The sequence below is a fragment of the Meles meles genome, chromosome 8 (genome assembly GCF_922984935.1).
Source record: "Meles meles chromosome 8, mMelMel3.1 paternal haplotype, whole genome shotgun sequence".
Lineage (NCBI taxonomy): Eukaryota > Metazoa > Chordata > Mammalia > Carnivora > Mustelidae > Meles > Meles meles.
Genome location: NC_060073.1, coordinates 111,230,477 through 111,251,631, shown reverse-complemented (window position 1 = coordinate 111,251,631; position 21,155 = coordinate 111,230,477). Strand labels below are relative to the sequence as shown.

Here is a 21,155-nt window from a genome sequence, read left to right as displayed (position 1 = left end):
GAATGTGCACTGAGAGTACAAATGACTAGTATTCCTAAAAATAAATAATCAAGGCCGTGACTTGAATAACTAGAAACAGAGGGGAATAGCTCTCTGTTTCATCTGGGGAAGCTTTTTCCTAACTCTTTCAAAAGTTCCAGGATATTTTTGTAGTATTTATTTTATTTTTCAAGTTTTTATTTAAACTTTAGTTAACATACAGTGTAATATTGGTTTCAGGAGAATTTAGTGATTCTTTACCTACATATAACACCCAGCGCTCATCAAAACAAATGCCCTCCTTAATACCCATCACCCATTTAGCCCATCCGCCACCCAACTGTAGTGTTTATTTGAATTAAAACCAATTTAATTAATTTAAAGTTCACTAAAAATATGGGCTTTACATTGTAGCAGTTATTTTTTTGTTCATTCGATTATTTTAAAGATTTATTTCTTTTATTTTTATGTTTTTTAAAGGTTTTTTTGTTTTTGGACCAAGAGAAACACAGCCAGAGAGGGAACACAAGCAGGGGGAGTGGGAGAGGGAGAAGCAGGCTTCCCACTGAGCAGAGAGCCAGTTGTGGGGGCTCTATCCCAGGACCATGACCTAACCCTAACCCTAACCCTAACCTGAGCTTAAATCAAGAGTCAGTAGCTCAACCAACTAAGCCACCGAGGCACCCCTTTGCAGTTATTTTTAAGAGAAATACAGATTTTGGGGGTAAAACCTTGGGGATCCTTGGTTTACCCTTGATGTGTATGTTGTGATCTAGTGGTATTTCTTTCCTATTATTTCTGTTAAATGTGTTCTAATACCATTAATAACTAAAGTTCCCTCTATCCTTCCCCGCCCCACCTTTCTGGCTGGTTCTCTCTCTCTCTCTTTTTCCCCTGTCCTTTCTCCTCCCCCTTCTTTAGTTCACTCTCACTGTCCAGGCCTCTTATGGGAAAAGGTTGCTGTTTTCATCTAGTCTGGGGGAGAAAAAAATCCTGATTCAGCCCCCTTCCCACCCATTTTGTGGTGGAGCATTTGGCCTTAAATCCGCAGAACGCTTGTGTGTGCGCGCGCCCGTGTGTGCGTGTGTAGCGTGCGCTCACGCCAGCACGCCTGCCTGCGGGCCTGGTTTGTGAACTCGTGTGTGATTGCAAGCGCAGGCACACGCCAGCACGCCCGCCGGTGTGTCAGAGAGTGTATGTGTGTGCGCTCACGTGTGTGGATGTTCGCAGCGCGCGCACAGACCCGCACGCCCGCCGGGGGCCTGGTGTGTATGTGTCTGCAGTGTAGGCACACACGCCCGCCCCCAGCCTGGTGTATGTGTGTTGCACGGGGAAGGAGAGAGAGATAGAGTGTGTGTGTGTGTGTGTGTGCTGCGCGCACGCACCAGCCCGCCCGCGCGCCCGCGGTGCTCCCCCTTACGCACGCCTGGCCGGGGGCTGCCAGCCAGCGCCCCTCCACCCTTTGCGCGCCCAGCTGTTTCTATAGGAACCGCTACAGCGCCGGGGCCCTCCGGCGGAGGCCGGGTGCGAGCATGCCCAGTGGAAGGCGCTAGTTTGGCTCGGGTCTAGGTTTCCAGTAAGTGGCCTGCGGGACTCCGGAGAGATCCCAATGAGCTGAGCGGAGAGTCTTTGTGTGCGCAGTGAGGAGGTGGCGGCGGCCGCTGCCTGGCCTGGAGACCCTGCCCGGGGAGCCCCCCGCAGGAACAATGCTAGCCTGCCTGACCCGGGGGAATTTACTGGACGTCCTGCAGGAGGGCTTCAATGAGGTAACTGTCTGCTCCTCCCATTCCCAGCTTCCCTCCCCCAGCGCCTCCCGCCTAATCTCTGGAAGGGGTTCTCCGCCCCCATGCTCAGGGTGACCCCAGATCATTTCGTCCGCAGAGCCCTAGGGACCAGGGTGGTGGGTACGGTGCAGACGAGATGGCTAACCGAGAGAAAGTTGAAGGGCTGCCCGCCTCTGGCTAAGCTGAGCGATGCCCTTCCTGGTGGCTTACCTGAGCCCAGCAGATAGGACCACATACTCAGAGGTCATCTCCTTCCAGAAGAGATGGTCCACCCTTCCCGGGATTGTCCCCGAGAAAATCCCCAGGGAAGCCCCTGCATATATGGCAGGAAGGCCCATTCCATTTCAGGAGCCAACTGGGTGGGCCAAGTTAGGGGTGGGGTGGAACTGCATTGGTGGAAAGTTTGAGACTGGGCAGGGTGAGGAGGTGGTCCACATGTCGCGCTCTCTTCCTGTTTACCATTTTCCCGGCAGTAGATTTCTTCACAACCAAGGGCATGGTTGGTACACAAGACCTAAGAGGAGAGAGGTTGCTTGAGTTCCCGGGCCCTTCCTGGGAGTCAGCATTTGCTCTTTCCTGTGTGAGAGTGGGGGACTGGACCCTAAATCTGACAGGCGGTATGGGCTAGGACTCTCTGGGGGTCTTTTTCTTTTCACTGTTTTCTCTCAGAATTCTGTTGTGTCTTCCATTCCCTTCTCCTGGGATCCAGGAAATTCTGGTTTAGGACCCCACCCCCCACCCCCTTGTGATTTGCTCCGTGTGTCTTCCAGGGCTTCCAAGCCCCACCCCTCTGGGTGGCCTGATTCCAGCATCCAGGAAGACCTTTACAAGGAGACCTAGGCTGTTGGTTGTGTCTTTCATCTTTTCTTCGTTTCTCTTTTTCTTTCCACCTCTCCCTCTGTTCCCTTGTTAAATGTAAGACTTTTGGAAGATCAGTTCTTAGTTAAACAACGCAGAAATACATTCTCTTAATATGAACATTACAGGCAAGACTGCGTGCCTTTGGCCACCCCTCCAGTCCTGGCCTGTGTCCCAGAGGTAACCCTTCTCATGAATGTGTGTGTAAGATTTTCTTTCCCGCTGCATTGTATGCTTTTTCCTCAATTCCTGTTTCTAATTAAGAAGCTCAGCAGCCGACCTGTCTCAGAACCTTCCCGGCCCTGGCCCCTGTGCCCCAGCCTGGTTCTTGACAGGGAAAACTGCAGAAATGCGGTTCCCACCTAATCAATAGAGTGGGAATTTTCCTTTGGCTGAGGGGTGTCACAACCTTCACTGAAGGGCGGGGCTTGTATCCTGCCGGCACTGCAGGGCTCGTCATTTTGCATCAGCCCTCCCTGAACACATGTAAGGGTATTGTTGCCAAAGAGCTATAAACGAGAGATGAAACACCACGGAGGCAAAGCCACTCTTTGAGTGCTACCAGTGTTCCTGCTTCCTCTTCTCTCACTCATGGCCTCCCCTGGTCTCAAGCTTCATACCATCTGACTCACCCACCAATTGTGGCAGAAGCTTCTTAGGCCCTTCTGTGGCCTCCCCGCTTTTTAACTCCGCTCCTGTGTGTCAGGTCCCACTGTCTTAGTAAGCGGAGGAAATCAGCACAGCCAGCCCTAGCCTTTGCCTTCTGCTCCTTTGCACTTTCAGACCTTTCAACCAAAGAGCCAAAAGGCTTGGCTGTTTTTTTCATGCTTTAGTGCTTCCGTAAATATCCCCTGATCTCCCATTCTGGTAAGACATAACGGGAAAAGATAGTGGGAGAATATTCTGTTTGTAGCGGTAACAAAGTCTCTTCATCAAAACAACGCACACGGGGCACTTGGGTGGCCCAGTGGGTTAAAGCCTCTGCCTTCGGCTCAGGTCACGATCTCAGGGTCCTGGGATCGAGCCCCGCATCAGGCTCTCTGCTCAGTGGGGAGCCTGCTTCCCTCCCTCTCTCTCTCTGCCTGCCTCTCTGCCTACTTGTGATCTCTGTCAAATAAATAAAATCTTTTAAAAAAACAAAACAAAACAATGTACACAACTTTATAATGAACTCATCTAGAATAATGCAGTAATGCCCCTTGTCCCTCTCTGATGTTTGATTTTCCTGCCCATCCTGTATGCTTCCCTCCAACCCCTTCTAGGCTTATGTACAATCCATCCCCTCTATATGTAGATTGGAACTCTGATAGCCAATAGGTTCTTCTGATTTCTCTGAGAAATTGACATCATCTCAGTACTGCTAATAGTAATATGTTAAATCCCAATGGCTCCTGAGAGTTGAAATAATTCTTTCACATACAAAATAAATTATGTTAAATAATTCTTTTCACTTAGAGTATCATATCTAGTGCTTCTGAAAACTGCTATGATTTGTTATTTCAGAGTTGATGGAGCCCTGACTGATTTATTCCAGCTTCTGGGGTTGCTTGATAGATCTAGTAATATTCTATCTCTTTGTTAGAGTCATGTGATAAGGATGTAAATAGGGACTTAAAAGCTGGTGTCAGAATACACTTTGATTCCTCTGAGAAGCTCTGAGGCTAAGAATACCACACATGTGTCCAATCATCTCTGGGGAATGATCCAAGCATATCTGAAGCCGTTCTTCATCTCCCAGACGCTTTATATATCTGTGTGGTGAGGGCTGTGACCTCATTCTGTGTAGCAGAGAAAACTGCCTCAGGAAATGAAGCTATGGCTCTAATTGGTTAATTATAAGGGAACCCTGTAGCAGAGAGAAACCCTACCCTCTGAACCAAGGCTTCCCTCTACCCATTGTTGGCCCTGTTCTCAGGCCATTTGCCAGTATGCATGATGATTTTCTTCTACCGCATTCCCTGGCTAAAGCCTTGGCTTGAACACACCTGACAAATTACCCGCAGAATCGATCTATGCCGGTGTTGTCGATGCAGTTCCTTTCATTGACGTGGTTGATCTGCGTTGTGAGTTCCCACAGATTTTGGCTACCACCACATTCTGTAGCCTGCCCTGGCTGCCATCCCCCTCTCCTGTGCTCTGAGCCTGGCCAGGCTATCTACAGTTCACATTTGCCCCATTCTGCCTGTGCCTCAAAGCTATTTGTTTTCTCTGCTACTTGATATTGATGTTGTCCTATGAACGTTGTCTTTGGTTGATGTGCCAACATACATTTCTACAAGTGTTTTTCTGGGGGCTGACGTTCTTTTTTTTTTTTTAATATTTTATTTATTTATTTGACAGACAGATATCACAAGTAGGCGGAGAGGCAGGCAGAGAGAGAGAGGAGGAAGCAGGCTCCCTGCTGAGCAGAGAGCCCGATGCGGGGCTCGATCCCAGGACCCTGAGATCATGACCTGAGCCGAAGGCGGAGGCTTTAACCCACTGAGCCACCCAGGCGCCCCGGGGCTGACGTTCTTTAAAAAAGACTTTGATGAATGTGTTGAAAGGTTTTGATAGCCCCGAGACTCTAATATGGTTTGGCCGATAAACATTCATTCATTCAGTTATTTAGTTCATTTATTGGGTGAGGGAATGGATAAAATAATTGAAACACACCTGGTTCCTGCTTCCAAGAAATTTATAGGGAGAGATTTGTAGGTATACTGAAAACAAATCTTGAAAACCATTATAGGATGCTTACTATAGTAAGCGTCCTAAAGAGGTGGTGTTCATGGGAGATCACAGGGATATCTTCTACTTAATGATATCCTGAAAAGCACCAAATATTTCCCAACCTGTCTGCTCACTGAGGCCAGACTTTTTCCTGCTAGTGTGGTAAACATGCGTGGGAGCTCTCATTCTACAGGCATTTACTGAATTACTATGTTTACCAGACACCAGGCCAGCCTCTGGAAATAGAAGTCAAATAACATAGAGTCTGTTCCCTAGTGAAGCTCACAGGTCAGTGAAATTAAAGTAACTGTTCAGAGTATCGAACTTGGGGAAATTGTGACGATACAGAAATTTTGTTTGTCAGACAGACTGAATCAGAGCTTGGCTTTGGTATAAATGGCCCGAGGGACTGAAAGTTATGGGAATGATTTAAAGGTTGGTTAACAGGAAGGGAGTTGTCTGAGCCTTAATTTTTGAAACATATAACCTGGAGGCCTTTCCCTACTGTTTCCCTCCAAGGAGAATACTAGAAAGTTAGACACCACGTGGAGATTCATCTGTCTGGCAGTCCCTGAGAAATACAGGAAGAGCCTTTGTCTGGTGTCATCCCCCTATGAGGGGGACATAGAATGAGTGACGAAGAGGACTGGCGGGTTGGAGCAGCTGCAGCAGACATCACTCCTCAGTGCCCCGTGCCTTCCGTGAAGTAGGATTTGCAACATGGGGCCAACCAGAGGCTTTCAGACGTTTCCACAATGAATTCCTCTGTGCTTTGCTGTAGAAATTAAAAGGCCTGTTAATTCTTTAATGTAACAAAGCACTATACTCCCTAACCTTTATTTATTTATTTATTTTTTTATCCTGACTGATTCCTCCTCTCCTCACCCAGGCCCATTGGCTTTGTTCCCACAGGAGTCAATGCCAGCTAAACAGATGCTCCCTGGCAGCAAGCTCTCAGGCAGCTTTATGTTCCTCATGGTGAGTGTGTGCTGGCCAGGCGTGTGGAGCAGTGATGGGGCACTGTTGGCCAGGTGCCACAGCCCCAGACACTTCAGAGAGTCTGGGAAGCACTGGAAATGCTTCATTGGCCATGACTGGCGTCGTGTAGGGTGCAGGAAGCAAAGTCTCAAAACGACACTTGACTAAATATATTTCCTTATGTCTTATCCCCAAACCAAATCCCACTGAAGTAGTCATGAACATGACCTTCAATGGACAGGTATGGTAAAGGGATAGGGAACCAATCCCAAAGGCCCTAATAGTGGGCTCCATGCTCTGTTTCTAGGATAGGGGACACTCATCTGTAGTGAAGGCTCATTCGTTCATCCTCATGCATTTATTGAGCACTTACCTAATAAGGTACTCCTGAGGGAACAGAGTGTTTGTGGAACGTGTAACTAGTGGGAATTTTATTTTATTTTTTATTTATAAAGATTTTATTTATTTATTTGACAGAGAGAGATCACAAGTAGGCAGAGAAGCAGGCAGAGAGAGAGGGGAGGAAGCAGGCTCCCTGCCAAGCAGAGAGCCCAATGTGGGACTCCATCCCAGGACCCTGAGATCATGGCCTGAGCCCAAGGCAGAGGCTTAACCCACTGAGCTACCCAGGCACCCCTCTAGTGGGAATTTTAAAATAAGGCTAGGAGATGAAATCTTTCAGAAAGTCTTTAGCTTTTCACTTTGTGGTATATCGTCCTTTGACCACTGGGCTCAAAACTAATTTGAAGAACACTGCTCATACAGGAATAAGAAATGTAATATTTTTACTTGTGAGCTCATTTTTACCTAATTAGCCACCAGGCTCAATGAATAAGTCGCCTTTCCTGGCTCAGTAAAGGCCTGAAAGAGTTAATAGAAAGGCTAGACCATATTACATTCTCTTACTGGCAGAATTCAGGCCAGTAATAACAAGCTTTCCAAACCTCCTGCTTTCCCCTCAGGTTCTCAGCAGCGCCTCCCCACCCCCTCATCTTCTGCTGCTGGAGGGTCTCGGTCCCACACAGGAATCTGGTTTCACTGGGAAGCTGATTTCCTTCCAGAGCCAGTCAGGTCTCCTCCTGAATTCCAGCACACTCCCAGAGTCCCCACTGCTTTTCTTGTTTGTCTTTCCTGCTTGCCAGCAGGGAACCGGGGAGCTCAGTTTGGGATGCTTTCCACACTAGGAACAGTAGTAGATCACAGACTTGCCTCGTGTAGCCCAGTAAATGACTTTTGCGACTGTAACTCTAACGGAACAAGTCCCCCGCAGGAAGTCTCTTTGACCTTGAGGTTTAGAGGAGATAGGGAGAAGAGGCCTGGTTTGCAAACTTGTTTGGAAGGAAGGGCAGGTTCCAAAGAGAAACAGAAAGAAAGTTACATTTGGCGCAAGAGAGGTTTCAGGGTCAAGCTTCCTGCCACAGTGAAGACGGTGGATGGAATTGTTAATGCTTGGAAGAGTTTTAACTTCTTTTGAAGGGTTATTGGGAGTGGCGTGGAGGAGGCTGATGGAGACTGCGGAGTTGCTGAGGGCTCTCCACACCAGCTACTCCTTGGTGTTACCCCCATTTGCACAGCTCTATGGCCATGTGGTCTCATCAAGCCAAAATCCTGCTCAGCCAGCTTTCCCTGTGGCCGCATCCACTTTTCTTTCCCCTGATGCCTGACTCAAAGGATGGTCACAAAAGCCCCATCCTTCTAGGCTGCTGATGACACAGGGATCTTTCTAGCTTCCCCAGAACAAGTTAGAGATGTTCATTCTGGATCAAGATCAGTTCTGTGCTATCACTGACGCTGTGTGTTTGATTGTCTTGCTAGTTCGGTGGCAAGTGCAGGGCCAGGAACCCAGCCTGAGCAAGCAGAAGTAGAATGTGGAATTTACTGACTCATGGAATCCAAGGAAAGGCTGAAAAATTAAACCACATGAAGGGCAAGAATGGAGCAGAGTCTGCGTGAGAACCGGGAGCTGCACGCTGGTAGCCTCCCTCCCTCTGCTCTTTGCCCCTTATCACTGGTGCTTTCTGGGGTGTTTTATTCCCTTGTACTCCATGTGGCTTTTCCCTCTCAGGTGGGCAGCATGGCCTGTGGCATCATCTAGGTTTTATATCTTACAACTTTGTTAAAAAGAGATGGGTGGGGAGAAGCAGACAGATCCTCTTCCTGAAGGCCAGATCCACAATTCCAGAGACTGGCTGGACTTGAACAATCCACTTCATCGGGCCAGTGATCTGGTTGATGCTACGATATCGTAGCAGCCGAGTCCTAGGGCCCACACTGTGTCTGCAGACACTACCCCAAGAGCTCTCAGCTGTACCTAACTCCGTGGCCCTGACTTGAACCTGTTGTCCTGCTCTGATTCTCCAGCTGTTGTTGGAAACGGAACAAGAGCGCTAGGGGCGTATTCAAGAAGTATATCTTAATATTCCAAATATTTTCGTTTTGCCAAACCTATTGCTTCTTGTCTTCACTGAATAGTTGACTGATAAAGCGGTAGAGCTAGAAGTAAACAGTTCAGTGGGTTTTTTTCCCCACCGGCTGCAAGAAGCCCTTAAGAAGTTATTTCGTGTCGCTGGGGTCGGGGTTTGGGGATAGGGAAAAAGAGGGTGGGTAAGCTAGGCTCTAAATCCCACGCTGGCCCTAACCAAGAAAGCTTGTCTCCAATTTGCAGATCTGTCTTTCACACGAGTTACAATTTGGGAAAAGACTCTGGGGCCAAAAAAAGAAGGAGGAGGAGGAGGAGGAGAAGAAGAAGAAGAAGAAAACTACTAGTCCAACCCCCAGAGATGAAGGGAGAAGGAGGAGGAAGAGAGAGAAAAATAAAACTACTAGTCCAACCCTGAGAGAGTAACAGCCTCTTGCAAAAGCATATGGTCTTTTCATCTGCTGCTGAAGTAGCTCTAGTAAATTTTAAAACCAAGCAGCAGAGCTACTCAGGGCCTAGGCTTGCACTATAGGCCTCTATATAGATAAACATCTTCGTGGGGAAGTGGTGATGTGGCTGGTCCCTGTGAATGTCTGTTTTGTACTTTAAATCCATTTCTTCTGAGCCAGCAGTAGGCATTTACAGCAGGAACAGGGTCTGGCCATTCCCTTGGGTGTGAGGTACAGGTGCCTTCAGGTCAGAGAGGGGGTCTGGTTTAGTGCTGGGCTCCCCAGATCAGACTTCTTGGGTGGGTGGGGTCCTAAAGCCAGGGCACCCCAACCTGCGAATGAGAGTAGCCCCCCTCAGTCCTGAGTCTCTGGTCCCTTAGTGAGATGCCATTCAGGAGTCTCTGTCTCCTGCAGACATAGCAGCAACATGACAAAGGCCCTTCTTCAATCAAAAATATTTTATCAGTGATTTCATCCATGGTATCAGTGATTGCGTGTTTATCGGTTTTTTGAATGACATAAATCTGGGTAGAATAGGGGCTGTCCTCAGCATTTTATTTTGTTTTGTTTTATTTCACTTTATTTTAAAGATTTTATTTATTTGACAGAGAGACATAATGAGAGGGGGAACACAAGCGGGGGAGTGGGAGAGGAAGAAGCGGGCCTCCTGCTGAGCAGGGAGCCTGATGTGGGGCTCAGTCCCATGACCCTGAGATCATGACCTGATCTGAAGGCAGACACTTAATGACTGAGCCACCCAGGCGCCCCTGTCCTCACCATTTTAAAACTTACAGCTCTCCCACACTGACTTCAGGATCCATGAGGAAGGTGGTCTAGCCTCCCATCCCCTCTGCGGTGACTGTCCCCTCTGTGCCACTACAGCAAGGCCACATTCTGGAACTTATGCCACAGAATCATCCTGCCCTTGACATCTTGAACTCTGAGACTCTGCTCTCTGCTCAAAACCCCCATGTCCACACTCCTCCATTCCCATCAAACTTACGAACCTCCTCAGGCTCTCCCCTCCTCTGTCTTCTCTGTCCTCTCAGCTTATCAGCGCTCCTTTGACTTCTTGTCGCGGGTGCAGATTCCACCGTCAGTCACTTCAAACACACTCTCACCGCCTTCCCCGCCTCCTGTGCCCAGTGGATCGCTGGCCCCCTCTGACCGCTGCCGGTCCTGCACGAGCTCATTCCTGCTTCCCTGCCCGGCAGTTCCACGCAACCTCGCTCGTGGATTCAGAGACAAATCGTGGTTTGCAGCCCTGGCTGAGTCCTTGGTGTCACCAGGGCATATTTATTTCGCATTCCCTGTGCTTCCAGCATCCTGCAGTGTCCCTTCCCGAAGCCTCCATCATTCTGTCTGTCCCTCTCATTGTCAACGGGCAAGCTGGACGACTTCAGTAGTGAAGAGGGGCGATTGGATGTGGGCTCCTTGCCACTGCCCTGGTTAGCAGCTAGATCCCAGGACCTGACCTTTACTGTTCTGCTTATACCCACTGATTTTTTTTTTTAAGATTTTATTTTTTTTTTTATTTATTTGACAGAGAGAGAGATCACAAGTAGGCAGAGAGGCAGGCAGAGAGAGGGAGGAAGCAGGCTCCTGCGGAGCAGAGAGCCCGATGTGGGGCTCGATCCCAGGACCCTGAGATCATGACCTGAGCCGAAGGCAGCGGCTTAACCCACTGAGCCACCCAGGCGCCCAGGCGCCCCGTTTCTTCTCTTTTTGTCACTGCTTTTATCCGATCAGCCACCTGACTTGTTTCTGGAATTTGTCCTTTTCTAATTATACTGCTTCAGTTCAGGTCCTTATAATCTCTCACTTGAATTACTGCCTGGTCTCCTCATTGGTTCTCTGAATCTGAATGCTCCTCATTCTATCCCGTGTTCTACTGTGTGTCCAGAGTGACCTTTCTAGGATGCAGGTCTCACTGTTGTACCCTCCTATTTCAAAACACCACACATTGCCATTGACGGTCTTTGAGCTGTAGGTCTAAGTGTGGATAGGTCTTGTGCTGACCTATTTCTCCACCATCATCACCGGCCAATGAAGGCTCTGCCCACACACGAATTTGTTAGCTGCTGTTCCTCCAGGATACCATATGCCTTCAGTGCTCTTTCTTTCTTTCTTTTCTTTTCTTTTTTACCACCTTTCCCTAGGATGCCCTTCTCCCCTTCTCTAACTAGCAGTTATCCTTAGGGATAACATCCTTAGGGAACCAGAGGAATGTCTCCTTTCCTCTAGCCCCTTCCCTGACCCTCACATCCTTGCATCCTGTTGCTCCTTCTGTGCACAGAAAGCATTTGTTAATATTTCTCTATTGCCACCATAATTACTTTGTATCATAGTTAATTATATACCTCTCAGCACAGGGCTTGGCACAATTCCTAGCCATGTTGGTTGATTTGAATAAATGAGTGCATAAATGACACCATCTAGAAGGATCTTGTGAGATGGGATTTAAGGAGAAGTTTGTTATGGGTAAATACGGAACAAGAAGACCAGTTTTACAAGCACGAAGATGGAAGAGGTCGGTTTAACAGCAGCATGTGTTGAAAATTATGTCGGCGTTTTGGTTGACAGTACTGTGTGAGTCAACAACGTAAGCTGGTAAGAAAAAAAAGAAAGAAAAAGAAAAGGGAGGAAGAGGGAGAGGGAGGAGGAAAGAATGTGAACAATTTTTAATGAAGAAACTGGGAGTCTGGTTTTACCCCCAGGGTATTGTGTTTGGTTCTAGGTATCATGATTTTAGAGGAACCTTGGCTGGAAAGCAACAACTCTTGAAACTATTTTGTTTCTAAGACGTCTTGAAAAAATTATCGAAACAGACAAATTGCTGGCTAACACAATGAAGAGGAGAAAGGGAGAAAGCGCGAATATACAAAATAAGAAGTGGCAGTGGAGAAGTTAACATTGAAACAAAAAAATTGTAAGCGTCTTTATAGGTCTGTGCAAATACTTTTTAAAACTTGAAATGGATAATTTCCTAGGGAAATGCTGAAAGAGATGGAAAATTTAAACAGATCAATTTCTGTGGAAGAAAGAGAATCCTATTAAGAAGGTATCTCAAAAAAAGTTCTAGTTCCAGAATATTTCACAGAGGATTTCAACCAACCTGCTGCATATTACTAGACAGTTCCAGTGCTCTGTGTGTTATTTCAGAGCACTGAAAAGGAAGAGAAACTTCCTACTTCTTTTTAAAAAGCAAATATAGGGTGGCTGGGTGGCTCAGTCACTAAGCATCTGCCTTTGCCTCAAGTCATGATCCCAGTGTCCTGGGATCGAGCCCCATATCGGGCTCCTTGCGCAGCGGGGTGCCTGCTCTCCCTCTCCAGCTCATGTCCTCTCTCGCTATCTCTCTCTATCATAAATAAATAAAATATTTTTTTAAAAAGCAAATATAATATTGATGCCTAAACATGATAAAGAGAGTACAAAAAGGGGAACTATAGACTAATATTTATGAGTACCTGTAAAGAAGTACCATATATATAGTAGTCACATAACACTAATAAACAGAATCCAACACCACTTTATCTTTTTTTATTTAAAGATTTTTTTTTTATTTGACAGAGAGAGAGATCACAAGTAGGCAGAAAGGCAGGCAGAGAGAGAGGGGGAAGCAGGCTCCCCACTAAACAGAGAGCCCGCTGCGGGGCTCGATCCCAGGACCCTGGGATCGTGACCTGAGCCGAAGGCAGAGGCTTAACCCACTGAGCCACCCAGGCGCCCCTCCAACACCACTTTAAACATGTAATTCACAACCATCAGGTGAGTTTCATTCCAAGAATGCAAGGTTCATTATTAGGAAATCCACTAGTATCATATACCATATTAATAGGTATTAGGAAAAGTAATCATAGGATTATCTCAATAAAGGCTGACAGACGTTTTATTGAAATTCAACATCCATTCCTCATAAAACAGTCAAGAAAATAAGACTTGATGGATATACTTAACATGATAAAATATATATACCTTAGTCCTAAAACCAGTAACTTTCTAAATTGGGAAACACTGTCAGGGTTTCTCTAAGTCTAGAAAGAAGGGCAGGATGCCCACTCTCTATTCTACTTTATGTCAGAGGTATTAGGCAGACAATTAGACTAAAGAAGTCATTTAGAGGCACAAGGTTTAGTAATGAAATAAAACTATTTATTTTTGCAGATATAATAATCTGGAAATTGAAGAGAATTTGTGATAAAACTCAAACAATAAAAGATAAGGTAACAGGATATAAAATTAACATGCTGAAATCAATAGCTTTATATACCCAAAAAGTAGCCAATTAGAGACCATAATGATAGAGGAAAACTCATTTGCAATTGCAACAAGGAAGATTGAATACTTAGAAATGTACCTAAAGAGAAATGTATAAAACCTACAGGAGGAAAACTTTATTTTTTTTAAAATATTTTATTTATTTATTTGACACAGAGAGAGAGAGAGATCACAAGTAGAGCAGCAGGCAGAGAGAGAGGGGGAAGCAGGCTCCCTGCGGAGCAGAGAGCCCGATGTGGGGCTCGATCCCAGGACCCTGAGATCATGACCTGAGCCGAAGGCAGCAGCCTAACCCACTGAGCCACCCAGGCGTCCCTACAGGAGGAAAACTTTAAAACGCTCCTAGAGGACACATTTGATCAAAGGGAACTACATCCCCTATTCTTGAGTTGGATGATTTAACACTGTAAAGGTGACTGGTTTCCCTAAATTAATTTATTAATGTAATATAATCCCAATAAAGATGCCAACAGACTTTTTTAGGAGGTCAGGTAAAAATAACAAAATACATTTGAAGAAATAAATATGCAAGAATAGTCAAGAGAACACTAAAAAAGGAAATTTTCATGGGCCAGGGACTAGCTTTCCTGGGCGTTAAAATGTACTGTAAAGCCTCTATAATTAAAATGTTATGCATGAATAAACAAATAATATGAGTGATGTAGGGGGCAAAGCCCATAAATAGACCCAAGGACTTACGGAAATTTAGTATATGTTAAAGGTAATATCTCAGACCGCCAGGGTAAAGAGGGAGGTTTTGAGAAATGGTGCTCGAACAACTAGGTAGCTGTTTGGAAAAAGAGGATTTGGATATATTTCTCATATCATACACAAGAATAGACTCCAAATGGGTCAGGGATCTAAATGTAAAAAATGAAACCATCTAAGAACTAGAAAAAAAACTGGTGATTCTTCTTTCATCTCAGTGAAGGGAAAGGCTTTCTAACCATGACTCAGAATTCAAAGGAAATATAGTAAATGATCAATAAATATGATTATATAAAAGTTGAAACTCTTCCATGGCCAAAAAGACAACATAAAAGTCAAAGACAACTAAGAAATATCTGCAACACATGTCAAAGACGAAAGGGTAACATTCCTAGGATATAAAGAATTCTTTTTTTTTTTTTTTTAAGATTTTATTTATTTATTTGACAGACAGAGATCACAAGTAGGCAGAGAGGCAGGCAGAGAGAGAGAGGGAGCAGGGTAGAAGCAGGCTCCCCGCTGAGCAGAGAGCCTGACGTGGGACTCGATCCCAGGACCCTGGGATCATGACCTGAGCCGAAGGCAGTGGCTTAACCCACTGAGCCACCCAGGCGCCCCGATATAAAGAATTCTTAAAAATGCAAGAAAAAAGGACCAAATACTCTGATAGAAAAATGAGAAAATGACAATTCATTTGGATATGAAAAAAGTGATAAAAGGTAAATGATGTAAAATGGATTATTAAACCTACAAAAAAGAGGGTTTTTTTTTGTTTGTTTGTTTGTTTTTAAAGATTTTATATTCCTTTGAAAGAGAGAGCATGGAGGGGTGGGGCAGAGGGAGAGAGAGAAACAGACGACTCCTCACTGAGCAGGGAGCCTGACATGGGGCTTGCTTGACCCCAGGACCTGAGATCATGACCTGAGCTGAAGGCAGCTGCTTAAACTGAGCCACCCATGCACTCTTACAAAAACAGGTTTAAACTCATAATGAAAGAATTGAAAATTAAAATAACACTAAGATACAATTTCTCATCACAGTGGCAAGAATTGAAAGTATGACAACATTCTGTTTGGCGAGGCTGTGGAAAAGTGTGCTCTCATGCATTCCTTTGGTAATGTGAACAGATGCAACCCTTTTGGCAGGGCATTTGGCAATATCTGATAAAATTATCCACCGACTTGCCTTTTGATCTGGCAGTCCTACTTGGAATCTACCCCGAAGGTAGACCTGTATCAACCTGAAAATACACATGCGTAGGGTCACTCATTGCAGCATTGTTTGTAATTGCAAAGCATTGGAAAAACCCTAAATGTCCACATATAGAAAAGGGGTAAATGAATTATGGCACATCCACAGAATGGGGGACTACAGTAGCCGTAAAAATGAAGAAGGAAAAAATCTCTAAACGAGTATGGAGTGATTTCCAGACTATGTTCAATGAAACGAGGTGAAAAGCATAAGTACAAAGAGAGGACCAGTGCCCTGCTGTTTTTCACAAAAGAGGGAAAGGAGAAAGGGGAACTCATGAGTTGGTCGAATGGGATGAGTTGGAGGAGGTGGAAAGAATGGAGAGGACGGGGTAGAGTAGAGAGAATGATGGGAGGGCAGTGACACCTTCCTGACTAGACGTTTTGTATAGCTCTGACTTAGGGAATCCTGTTAATCTTTCACCTGATCATCCTAAATGTGGGGAGAACCACAACGGACTATTGATACTAAGAAACAAACCAAACGAACCTAAGTGACTTTCAAATCGGTATTTTGACTAATCCTGTAAGACTGAAGACAAAAAAAACTATGCATAAATACTATATTATGGTTAGTAAAGTAATCTTTCACAAGGTAAGAGTTAGCAAGTCTGACGCTATTTTATGTGTTCTCTAGAATTGAGCAAACCTTAATTAGTAAATTTATAGTGGAGAGTAAGAGTCACTGGTTTCTCACTGGGAGAAAGGAGTTATAATAAAGAAAAGAGACAGGAAGGAGTGAATTCTGGGGGTTGGGTTAGGAGGGAATCAGTGTAATTTATGCTATGATTCCTAGTATGTCTCTTTGTCAAGATAAGTAGATATAGACGTGTGTTTGTGTGTGTGTGTGTATGTGTGTACATACACCTCTTTCCTCCTCTGCTACTCTGAGGGTCAAGAATGTTTCCCCAGTAACAATGAGCACAACTCATGCCCAAAATTTGGTTTCTAAAAGCTATTCTGCAATAAAAAGAACTGGAGTTCTTTTGAGAAATAGCTGATTCCAGAGCTGGGCAGAGAAAGTACAAGATGAGGAGTGTGGAATATTTTCTGATGCCAGAAAGTAAGAAAGTGTTCAAGAAACACGATCAGGCCATATGATCCAGCAGTCCTACTTCTGGGTCTGTATCCAAAAGGATTGAAAGGGGGGTCTTGACGATCAGTGTTGCACACTCATGTTCTTGGCAGCAGTATTCACCAGAGCCAAGAGGTGGAATCAATCCATGTGTTCACCAACAGATGAATGGATAAGCAATATGTGATGTAAACTTACTTTTGGATATTATTCGGTCTGAAGAAGGAAGGAAGTTCACACCCATGAAACGACATGGATGAACCTTGCGGACATTATGCTAAGTGAAATAAGGCAATCGCAAAAAGTCAAGTACTGTATGTTTCCCTGTATTTGAGTTATCTAAACTATTCAAATTCATAGAAACAGAAAATAGAATGGTGGTTGTCCCAGGGCCCGAGAGGAGAGGGAAATCGAATTTGTTGTTTAATGGATACAGGGTTTCAATTGTGCAACATGAGAAAGATCTGTAGATTCAATGCACTAAACATTACTGAACTACACACTCAAAAATAGTTAAGATGACAAATTTTATGTTATGTGTTTTTTATCACATTTTTTTTTAACCGCAGTTTCTTAAAAAGTACATGGAGCATATGAAAAGGATACAGAGGCCAACATTCATCCCAATTTGAGTAACAAAATAAATAATGATAGTAATGGATTAATATAATAAGTAAATATAAGTGAAATAAATGCCCATGAGCTCATACTGACATAAATAAGTTAATTGGGGGGAAGGGAGAGCGCCTCATATTAGGAATTCCAATTACTACTTGTAGAAGGAGTGGTGGAATTAGAAAATCATCATTTGGGGAACGTCATAGTAATCAATCAGGACAACTCAATGATTTTTCAGGAATGAAAAGTCAATATTCAGTTTAAAATGGACAGATAAGATGATGATGAGAAAAAGGATATTTCCATTTTCCCACAGGATACTTACCAATTACAAGGGGAAAATGGCAACTTAGGGTAGGGAAACCTGCCAGACCCTACCTTAAGCATTTGATCACAATTAATTTTGTACTGTGATGTATTGGCATCATGTGCCTGTTGATATGGTGCAGTGGGAAGGGTACAGTATGACTTATGTGTTATTCTTGCCCCAAATCCATAACTTGAATTTAATCAGTAAGAAACTGCAGACAAGCCCAAACTGAGGGACACTGTACAGAATAACTGGGCAATATTCTTCAAAATTGTCAAGATCATGAAAGACAGAGAAAGACTTAGCAACTGTCCCAGATTGGAGGAGACCAACAAGACAGGATGGCTTACTCTTGGACAGTAAAAGGACAGTGGGACAATTTGGTGAAATTTGAATAAGGTCTGGAGATTAGTTAATGGTGTTACGTTAGTATGAATGACCTGTTCTGATCTTGTACTATAGTTCTGTAGGATGTAAACATTTGGGGAAAATAGGGAATGAATGGGTATTGGGAAACTCTGTGTACCATTTTTGCTACTTTCATGTAAGTATGGAATTATTTCGAAAAGAACAGTTAATAAAATAAAAATGGGCCCCTGGATGGCTCAGTCGGTTAAGCAACTGCCTTTGACTCAGGTCATGATCCTGGAGTCCCAGGATCAAGTCCCACATTGGGCTCCCTGCTCACTGGAGAGTCTCCTTCACCATCTGACCTTACCCCCTGTTGTGCTCGCTTTCTCTCTCTCTCTCTCTCTCTCAAATAAAATCTTAAAAAAAAAAAATAATACTTAGGTTTTGAATAAGCCCCTAGTGTGGGTCGACAGTGTTTTCTGGTGGCCAAGGAAGAAGAAAAAGAAGAGAGAAATGTCTAGAATGAGGAATCTTCATGTCTCCTTTTATACTCAGAGTATTATGTTGGGTTCTATATGTCTTGGTGTCAGAGAGATTTAGGCAGGAGGGCAATACTACTTGAAACCATTTTATGTAAGGGATGTTGACCTTGGCTCAAAACTCTGGATGTATGTGGGAGCACTTAAGGAATACTGATGTGCCCGGGCCCTACTCTCAGAAATTCTGCCTGGTGTGTAGTGGGCCCCAGACATTAGTGTTTTTAAGAAGCTTTACTGGTGCTTCTGATGGGTAATCAGGGTGTAGGAGACCCCTTGGTTAAGGGAACTGGAGTGTTTTGCTAGAAGACTCAGGTTGGCTCTACAAGAAGCATATGAGGGAACTTGGGGGGAGAAAAAGTTTTCTAAGTTAACCCCTGTGGAGAGAATTTGATGGGGTAATGGTCTACATGTCTGTGTTTTTTAAGATCTTCCGTTGTGATCTTGATGCACAGCCAGGGATGGGAACAGTGCTGCTCAAATTTCAATGTGCCTATAAATTACGAGGAGATCTGTTTAAAGCATGGGTCCTCATTGAATAGGCCTGGACTGGAGCCTGAGAGTCTGCACATCTGACGGGCTCCCAGGTCATGCTGATGCTGCTGGCCTGGGGGACATGCTTGAAGTAGTAGATAGCTGCTTCATGTACATTAATACTCAGCAGACCCAAGCACTGGATGTGGGGGAGAAACCAGTTTCGACTACAGTGCCTTCCATTCTGAGAGTTTGAGGGAGAGTCATTGAAGCCTCAGGGATGCGTTTATTTAGGCGATAGTGTGGTCCAGTGAAAAGAACATTGGCTTGGGAGTTCAAATCATAGTCACAGTTTACTGTTTGCATGACCTTGGAACAAGTTATTTCACCTTTTTGGAGTCTCAGTCTCCAATTAGCAAAAGTAAAATCTCCCTGGCAGGTTAGCATTAGGAAAAACATGTTCATGGGACCTAGCAGAGGGGCACTTGGCTGGCCCAGTCAGTTGAGCGTGTGGCTCTTGATCTTGGGGTGGTGGGTTCCAGCCCCAAATTGGGTGTAGGATTTACTAAATAAATAAATTAATGCATGAATGAGGGACCTAGCATAATTATTGACATAGAGTGGGTGTTGAGAACAGTGGTGACTATTATTATCGTTCATGCTGTAGAATCCTCTTTTGTTGAAAGACCAGAGCTGAGATTAATCTGCTGGAAAAGTACTGTTAGAACCTCTGATCAGTTTTGCATCAGACAGGACTTCTATTCAATAGCCAACAGAAGCCTGTGGTTACTCAAGTAGAAATGATCTTGACCTAACGTGGACCATTTGTTCTCCTCTGCCCCTGTATTATTAACTTTTGCAGTCGCTTTAAGTCTCGGCCTGATGAAATGTGACAAATGATTCACCGACTCAAATATTTGTCATGCCCCTGTCACTCTAGAGTCCAATAATTCTGAACTGTTGTCACTCCCTGCACAGAGCATGGTTCAGACCTGAGCTCCTTTGAGCTCACTGTCCCCTTTGCCACCCCTCCCCAAGCCCCAAAGTATGGGCCCAGGTTGGGCTGGTGCTCTCAGAGCCCTGTATGACATACGACATCCTCCATGAGACCAGAGCTAAAGTGTGTGGGAGAGTCAGGGAAGGCTTCCCGGAGAAGGGGATGCCCGAGCTGAGCCTTAAGAGGAGGCACCAAGCTCAGGGAGGGAGAGTGGCTGGATGGCTCGGTACATTTGGGGCAGTGCACGTGGTTTGGATGAACTGAAATGTGGCAGGCAGGCGGGAGGGTAGTGAGTAAAGCTGGGGAAGAGGTAGCAGCCAGCACATGAAACTAAGTGCAGCTAAGGAGGTTGGATTTTATCTTGATGAGAGAGGCCAGTGAAGGATCTGGAGCAGGAATGTGTGGCAGGTGTGTTGAAGATGATATTAGGTACAGGGAGATTGGTTAAGAGGGTTTTATTATTTTTTTAATATTTTATTTATTTGACAGAGAGAAATCACAACTAGGCAGAGAGGCAGGCAGAGAGAGAGGAGGAAGCAGGCTCCCTGTAGAGCAGAGAGCCCGATGTGGGGCTCGATCCCAGAACCCTGGGATCATGACCTGAGCCGAAGGCAGAGGCTTTAACCCACTGAGCCACCCAGGTGCCCCAATTGGGAGGGTTTTAAAAATTATTATTTAAATTCAGTTAGCCAACATATAGTACATCGTTAGCTTCAAATGTGGAATTCAGTAATTCATCAGTTGTGTGTAACACCCAGTGCTCACCCCATCACGTGCCCTCCTTCCTGCCCATCACCCAGTGACCCCATCCCCCCACCCAGCTCCCCTCCAGCAACCCTCAGTTTTATGTCTCTCAGTCATGAGAGACTCTTATATTACAGTTAAGAGTCTCTCATGATTTGTCTCTCTCTGATGATTTCCTGTTCAGTTTTCCCCTCCCTTCCCCTATGATCCTGTGTGCTATTTCTTGTATTCCGCATATGAGTGAAACCATATGATAATTGTCTTTCTCCGATTGACTTAACTTCATTCAGCATAATACCCTCCAATTCCATTCATATTGATGTAAAAGGTAAGTATTCATCCTTTCTGATGGCTGAGTAATATTCTATTGTATATACACACCACATCTTCTTTAGCCATTTGTCTGTCTGTGGCCATCTCAGCTCTTAACACAGTTTGGCTACTATGGACATTGCTGCTATGAACATTGAGGTACAGGTGCCCCTTCGGTTCACTACATTTGTAACTTTGGGGTAAATACCCAGTAGTACAATTGCTGGGTCTTAGGGTAGCTCTATTTTTTATCTTCCTGAGGAACCTCCATACAGTTCTCTAGAGTGACTGATACCAGCTTGCTTTCCCACCAACAGTGT

The 21,155-nt window shown here is 44.9% G+C and overlaps 1 protein-coding gene across 2 annotated transcripts in view; it reads left to right on the top strand.

Moving 5' to 3' along the window:
* DIXDC1 (DIX domain containing 1) overlaps positions 1–21,155 on the top strand; it is a 70,970-nt gene that overhangs the window by 8,019 nt on the left and 41,796 nt on the right. Inside the window, exon 1 of one of the 2 annotated variants that reach the window (XM_046017827.1) lies at positions 1,424–1,745. The exons of the other annotated variant lie outside the window; for it this stretch is intronic. Coding sequence (XP_045873783.1) covers positions 1,686–1,745 — 60 coding nt within the window. The 5' untranslated portion in view covers positions 1,424–1,685. Of the gene's footprint in view, positions 1–1,423; positions 1,746–21,155 lie in introns of those variants that run through there. 2 annotated transcript variants of the gene reach the window in all.